Source organism: Laccaria bicolor, genomic scaffold, assembly GCF_000143565.1.
Source record: "Laccaria bicolor S238N-H82 LACBIscaffold_2 genomic scaffold, whole genome shotgun sequence".
NCBI lineage: Eukaryota > Fungi > Basidiomycota > Agaricomycetes > Agaricales > Hydnangiaceae > Laccaria > Laccaria bicolor.
The window spans coordinates 1,881,801-1,889,598 of record NW_001889873.1 but is presented as its reverse complement, the minus strand read 5'-3'; the positions used below and the strand labels follow the sequence as shown (position 1 = coordinate 1,889,598).

Sequence of the window (7,798 nt, the reverse complement as noted above, 5' to 3'; positions counted from 1 at the left end):
AGAAAATATAATATTGGATTGGGTAGAAAATGTTTGACCTTTAATATTGTGACGAGAAATTTTTGGGTAGATAAATTGTGTTCAAAAATATCCTAGTCAAGTGAAAGTGGTCAGAAATATTTGAAGGGGTTCAGACTGGTAAGAAATATTTGAAGTGTGTCAGACTGGTAAGAAATGTTTGAGCCAAGTCAAACTGGCCAGAAATATTTGAGGTGTGCCAGAGTGGCTAGAAATATTTCAGTGGTGTGACATCACTCGGATATGTTCTGAGCATGTCACACTGCTGAAAAATCTTTTAGCCTTGTCACATGGCTCAAACATATCCGACCAGTGTCACAGGGTATCTGGGGTCCCAGTTTCAAGAAAAAAAACTTGGTATTGTTGGTATAGCTTTCTCAATATTTTGCACATTGCTTTTCTTTTCTTTATCCAGATCACAACCCAATGTTTTGTCCATTTCAAACCATGTATGGTTCTATTCTATAACAGCTACTGAGGTTGAATTGAAGGGTGAAGAAAGGAGGGTTGGCAAAGGAAGTTGTCCACTCTTAATGTGAACTCATATAAGTTAGCATCACCCAGCAGCTTTCCCCCATTGTTTTCACCAACACCCCCCTTCTATCTGCCATGTTCACCATTTAAAACTCATCCAAGTTAGCATCCCCAGCAGCTTTCCCTCATTATTTTCACCAACACCCCCTTCTATCTGCCATGTTCACCAATCATCCGAGTTAGTGTGACATATCTCCAGTGCCTGTACAAGTTTCCTAGGTAATTTCCCTCTTACAACATTATACCTTGCCCTCTTCTTTGGATTGTTTTATTTTTGCTTACTTAATGACCATCACGATTCAACTCATATTCATTGTACCACCACTATGTTCGCTCATCGAGCAGCTGTGTCATATCATGTCCTCCATTAGAGTCAAAGTAAGTGATTCAAGTTTGTAAGGTCATTGAATATTCTCCTAGAGGTATTCAAACTTTCATCAGTCCCAATCCTTGAACTCTACTTCCTTGAGGATTTCCAAAGGAAGAGCAGAGGTTGCGCAACAGACCTCCACAAGAGTTCATGAACTGAAGACTAAGTTGCTTGAAGCACGATCAGTCCTCACACCATAGTAATAGGATCAACATCCTCGTTTGCCAGACCCTACGTTGTCAATTTGACCACCCACTCCTACTGTACCTCACAGGACACCTATTACAGTTAGCATCCCCCAGCAGCTTTCCCCCATTGTTTTCACCAACACCCCCTTCTATCCGCCATGTTCACCATTTAAAACTTATCCAAGTTAGCATCCCCCAGCAGCTTTCCCCCATTGTTTTCACCAACACCTCCCTTCCATCTGCCATGTTCACCATTTAAAAGAAACTCAAACCTTTCTTAACTTGTCAAAACTATCCAAAAGATTTCATAAAGATTTCATAGTTTGCAAAACCATTTCTTGCTCCCAAATATTTATTTAAGAGAATTCTTCGCAAGCTAGACATTTCCAAATATGACAAGAAATATCTCACAAAGATTTCTTGTCAGTACAAACATTTTGAAGAAGATTTCTTATCTAGTCAAAGATCTTTGAACTTGTAAACATTTCCAAGTACAATAAGAAATATTTCACAAAGATTTCTTGTCAGTACAAACATTTTTGAAGAAAATTTCTTATCCAGTCAAAGATCTTTGAACTTGTAAACATTTCCAAGCACAATAAGAAATATTTCACAAAGATTTCTTGTCAGTACAAACATTTTTAAGATTTCTTATCCAGTCAAAGATCTTTTGACTTGATAAGAAATACTTGGGGTTACAAAGATATATTTAGCTATATCCTGAACAGGATATATCTTTCAACTATTCTTGAACCAGGATAAAGGTGCATTTTATTCAATACAACTACATAGATTTACATTACTACATTAAATATTAAATAAAGGGAAAAGGGAGTGAGGGAATGGGGGGGGAGTGAGGTGAATGGGGGGAGTGAGGTGAATGGGGGGAGTGAGGGAATGGGAGAGGGAGGGAATTGGGGAGGGAGTGAAGGGCCATAAGGGAATGGGGGGGAAGGCAGTGAGGAATCATGGGCAATGGCTGAGCCATCGCCGCCGTTTGTAGGTGGTGTTGATGGGCACTCATCTTCGTTTCTTAACGGTGGTCGGCGCTTGGCAGGTCTCATGGTGGTCGGCACTCGGCGTGTCTTCGTCGTAGTCCATCCGTCGTTTGCTGGCCATCCGTGTCGTTCTTGCATCGGAGTTGTGTTAGCTATGCGGGTGGCGATAGAGGCGGGGCGTGCTCACCGTGTTTGATATACAATGACGACGACGATATGATTGTCGTCATCATCGTCATCGTCGTCCGTTGTCCTACGTGTGGCCTGGCTCCCACGTGAGGTCGTTCGTGGCTCTGGGGCCATGGCGTGCGTTTTTCGTGGGCGTTGCGTGACGTGGCAGGGTGCCGAAGTGTCGTGGAGCGTCGTAGTTGTGGTGTGGTTGTCGTGGTGTGTCATGGTGAGGTGGTTGTCGTGATGTCGTGATGTTGTGCCAGACACTTCGCAGCCTTGTTAGCGAGTTGGTTCAGGACGAAGGACGGAGGTGCTCACCGTCATAGTATAAACAACATAAACAAAAACGACGGACGACGAAATGTCGTCGTCCGCCGTTTGGTTGCCACGTCGCCAACAGCGACGTGGCACCTGGCATCGTCCTCGGAAGACGAAAGGGAGGGAGATGGGTGGGTGCTCACCAACGTCGTGTTGTCCACCATCGTTGTTGCCACGTTGTGGTCGTGACGTGTCATGGTCATTCGTCGTCGTCGTCCCTCGTCCATCTGCGTTGCACAACGTCGCTGACGGCGATGTCGCTCGATTTTCGTGGGCACTGGTCGATTTTCGTCAGCGCTGGTCATCGACTGTCGTGGGCGCCGGTCGTCGTTTGCCCATCGTTTGCCCGTCGTTGTTTCCGTTGGCTGTCGTGTCGTTGTTGCTAGGTGTCGTGGGGCCTTCGCCGGTTGTCGTCCTTTGCCGGTTGTCCTCGTTGCGGGTGGCAGTTGTTGCCGTTTGTGGGCAGCCGGGGTCGTTTGTGGTGGCTTGTGCGAGGTGGAAGTCGTGGGTTGGTGTGGAGTCGTAACGTCACAAAGTCACAGCGTGTGACATTCACATCAACGTTCAAGTTCACGCCCAAGTCTGTAGCGCCCACTGGTTCTAGTTATAGTCTACTAGGTAATTTTGTACTCATTACAGAGATTTGTAGTGTCTGCTGTTTGGAAAGAGAAAATTTTGTTGTGTCTACTTTTCAGGACTACCAAAATTTGCATTTCTCATTACAAAATTTTGCAGTGTTCGCTTTTGGGACAACAAAAACTACAAAAAATTGTATTCTCTTCTTTTATCATTACAAGGTTTTCTAGTACAAGCTTTTTGAGACTACCAAAACTATACTCTCCTCTTTTTTCATTACAAAAACTTGTACTGTTCAATTTTTTCATCATAAAATGTTGTATACCAGCTTTTTGAGACTACAAACTTTTGTAGTTCCAGAATCTTAGGAATACAAAAGTAGTGTCCACATTTCAGACTACAAAGATATGTACTGGTATCTTGTAGTGTCCTTGACTCTGAGTAATTACATGTGGAGATAGTTCAATGTTCAGAGGAGTTGATTCTAGTCACATAGCTCTGTCATTCAGCCTTGGTACCTGGTTGACCTAGATATCTACTCCTTGTCTGTAGTCAGCCTTAATATCATCTATTGGAGGGGTTTGAATTTTCTGACATCTCAGTGTAAGTTGTCCTGTCTTTCTATTTTATTCCTCTGTCATAGTCATATGGAAGGTACAAAGACTGAATTATATAGGGCTATGTCACCCTCTCTGAAACATTGAACTGTATCCTCAATACAAGTTCTTGCAGCCCTAAGATTCTGAGACTACAAGAGTTTGTAGTCTCAAAAGCTGGTACACAAACTTTTATACTGAAACATTGAACTAGATCCTCATTACAAGTTTTTGTAGCCCTAAGATTCTTGTAGTCTTAAAAAGCTGGTACACAAAATTTTATAATGAAAAAGCGAACAACAACATTTCATAACGGACTACTAGATGCAGTGGGCGCTATGTACAGTGAGCGTGATCTTACGCGTGAACTTGAACATGGTTACGACGTCACACACCGTGACTTTGTGACGTTCCTTCTTCAACAACCACCACCACATCGTCGACGCCAGCGACTCCACCTCACCACCACGTCGCCGCCATGCCACGGCAACGTTCACCACTGCAAACAACCCTCGCCGCCCAAACCCAACAACCACCGCCCAACAACCACACACAACGAAGACAACAATCCAAACGACGACCCACGTCCAACAAGCGATCACACGAAGGGTGACCAGCGACCACGAAAAACGACGAACGACCAAACGAGTGACCAGCGGACCACGACCGCCCAACGACGACGACAATCAGCAGCAAGCCAGGCCACGTCGCAGTCAGTGACGTGGCAACCGTCACAGACGGACGACGACGTATGACAACTACGGTAAGTCCCTCCCCACCCTCTTTTCTGACATAACTAACAAAACACCCCACTGTCCAGCCCTTTACGGGTAGCATACCCTACGTCGCCATCCCACCCCGCCCTCATGCTGCATGTCAGCGGCCACGTCACAACGCGAAACGACACCGGGCAGGCAGACGCCAATCAACGGTGTGACGAGGACACCGAAGGGCGAAAGACAGATGATGGCGAACAGACGACAACGACGAGGGCGTATGAACGACGGACAAGGAGGAGGAGGAGGGCGGACAAACAATGAGGAGGAGGAGGAGGGCGGACAAACAACGAGACGACGAGGGCGTACACACGACGAGGACGTGCGTACACACGATGAGACGACGTGGGCGTACACACAATGACGACGATGACCAGGGCGTACACATGACGACGACGACGTGAGCGTACACACGACGAGACGACGTTGGCCACGACGACGACGACGAGGAAGAGGCCGGACAAACAACCAGACGACGAGGGGTACAAACGATGGACGGCGACGACATTGAGTGCCCACCACCACCCACACCCGGCGACGAGGTTCAGTACTCCACCCTCACCCTGTCTCTCTCACTGCCCACCACCCCCTCTACCTTACTGCCCACCACCCCCTCTCCCTCACTGCCCACCCCCCTCACTCTCCCTCACTGCCCACTACCCCTCTCCTTCACTGCCTACCACCCCCTTCCCCCCTCCCTCATTGCCTACCAACCCCCTCCCTCATTGCCTACCACCCACCTCCCTCCCCCCTCTCTTTCCCCTTTCCCTGCCACCTCTCTCATTGCTTACCACCCCATTCCCCTCTCTCTCATTGCCCACCACCCTCACCCCTCTTCCTCACTGCATCTCCCTCACTCCCTTTTCCCTTTATTTAATATTTAATGTAGTAATGTAAATCTATGTAGTTGTATTGAATAAAATGCACCTTTATCCTGGTTCAAGAATAGTTGAAAGATATATTCTGTTCAGGATATAGCTAAATATATCTTTGTAACCCCAAGTATTTCTTATCAAGTCAAAAGATCTTTGACTGGATAAGAAATCTTTGTGAAATATTTCTTATTGTATTTGAAAATGTTTACAAGTTCAAAGATCTTTGACTGGATAAGAAATCTTTGTGAAATATTTCTTATTGTGCTTGGAAATGTTTACAAGTTCAAAGATCTTTGACTGGATAAGAAATTTTCTTCAAAAATGTTTGTACTGACAAGAAATCTTTGTGAAATATTTCTTATTGTACTTGGAAATGTTTACAAGTTCAAAGATCTTTGACTAGATAAGAAATCTTCTTCAAAATGTTTGTACTGACAAGAAATCTTTGTGAGATATTTCTTGTCATATTTGGAAATGTTTAGCTTGCGAAGAATTCTCTTAAATAAATATTTGGGAGCAAGAAATGGTTTTGCAAACTGTGAAATCTTTATGAAATCTTTTGGATAGTTTTGACAAGTTAAGAAAGGTTTGAGTTTCTTTTAAATGGTGAACATGGCAGATGGAAGGGAGGTGTTGGTGAAAACAATGGGGGAAAGCTGCTGGGGGATGCTAACTTGGATAAGTTTTAAATGGTGAACATGGCGGATAGAAGGGGGTGTTGGTGAAAACAATGGGGGAAAGCTGCTGGGGGATGCTAACTGTAATAGGTGTCCTGTGAGGTACAGTAGGAGTGGGTGGTCAAATTGACAACGTAGGGTCTGGCAAACGAGGATGTTGATCCTATTACTATGGTGTGAGGACTGATCGTGCTTCAAGCAACTTAGTCTTCAGTTCATGAACTCTTGTGGAGGTCTGTTGCACAACCTCTGCTCTTCCTTTGGAAATCCTCAAGGAAGTAGAGTTCAAGGATTGGGACTGATGAAAGTTTGAATACCTCTAGGAGAATATTCAATGACCTTACAAACTTGAATCACTTACTTTGACTCTAATGGAGGACATGATATGACACAGCTGCTCGATGAGCGAACATAGTGGTGGTACAATGAATATGAGTTGAATCGTGATGGTCATTAAGTAAGCAAAAATAAAACAATCCAAAGAAGAGGGCAAGGTATAATGTTGTAAGAGGGAAATTACCTAGGAAACTTGTACAGGCACTGGAGATATGTCACACTAACTCGGATGAGTTTTAAATGGTGAACATGGCAGATAGAAGGGGGTGTTGGTGAAAATAATGGGGGAAAGCTGCTGGGGATGCTAACTTGGATGAGTTTTAAATGGTGAACATGGCAGATAGAAGGGGGGTGTTGGTGAAAACAATGGGGGAAAGCTGCTGGGTGATGCTAACTTATATGAGTTCACATTAAGAGTGGACAACTTCCTTTGCCAACCCTCCTTTCTTCACCCTTCAATTCAACCTCAGTAGCTGTTATAGAATAGAACCATACATGGTTTGAAATGGACAAAACATTGGGTTGTGATCTGGATAAAGAAAAGAAAAGCAATGTGCAAAATATTGAGAAAGCTATACCAACAATACCAAGTTTTTTTTCTTGAAACTGGGACCCCAGATACCCTGTGACACTGGTCGGATATGTTTGAGCCATGTGACAAGGCTAAAAGATTTTTCAGCAGTGTGACATGCTCAGAACATATCCGAGTGATGTCACACCACTGAAATATTTCTAGCCACTCTGGCACACCTCAAATATTTCTGGCCAGTTTGACTTGGCTCAAACATTTCTTACCAGTCTGACACACTTCAAATATTTCTTACCAGTCTGAACCCCTTCAAATATTTCTGACCACTTTCACTTGACTAGGATATTTTTGAACACAATTTATCTACCCAAAAATTTCTCGTCACAATATTAAAGGTCAAACATTTTCTACCCAATCCAATATTATATTTTCTCCCAAGGCAAGAAAAATAAATGGCCACACAACCTATTAGCCTGGATACATTCTTACATTTTACAAGGCTAATAGCTTGTTCAAGGTGGGTGACTGAAGTGCACATGCCACGCAAATCGACCATAGTCACTGTGACTCGGCCTGATTGGAGTTGATTTTCACTGGGGCTGAAGGGTTAGCCAAATGACACCAAATTATGACGTGCACCAAGGATCGTCTGAACCCCAGTGCAGGTTCAGATGATCCTTGGCGCATGTCATCACTTAGTCATCATTTTTAGCGAAAATGAAGATTTATATGTAGCTCTGCCAAATCTGGTCCAAATGACATGGTTTTTTTTGCAGTATGCACTCCTTAATGGTAGGATCATTTTGAAATGAGGATAAATGTAGGTAAATACAAAT

At 44.1% G+C, this 7,798-nt stretch overlaps 2 protein-coding genes across 2 annotated transcripts; one reads left to right on the top strand and one right to left on the bottom strand.

The window, feature by feature from the left end:
• Positions 1–2,130: 2,130 nt before the first annotated feature.
• On the bottom strand, positions 2,131–2,504 carry LACBIDRAFT_305656 (uncharacterized protein; the record flags this gene model as incomplete). The annotated part of the gene is made up of 2 exons (XM_001874664.1): positions 2,131–2,239; positions 2,296–2,504. The coding sequence occupies 2 exons, from the start codon at positions 2,502–2,504 to the stop codon at positions 2,131–2,133; spliced, it is 318 nt and encodes a 105-aa protein (XP_001874699.1).
• A 1,549-nt stretch (positions 2,505–4,053) lies between these two features.
• LACBIDRAFT_321952 (uncharacterized protein) lies at positions 4,054–5,429 on the top strand (the record flags this gene model as incomplete). Its single annotated transcript, XM_001875238.1, has 3 exons — positions 4,054–4,481; positions 4,507–4,532; positions 4,951–5,429. The coding sequence occupies 3 exons, from the start codon at positions 4,054–4,056 to the stop codon at positions 5,427–5,429; spliced, it is 933 nt and encodes a 310-aa protein (XP_001875273.1).
• Between the last annotated feature and the right edge of the window lie 2,369 nt (positions 5,430–7,798).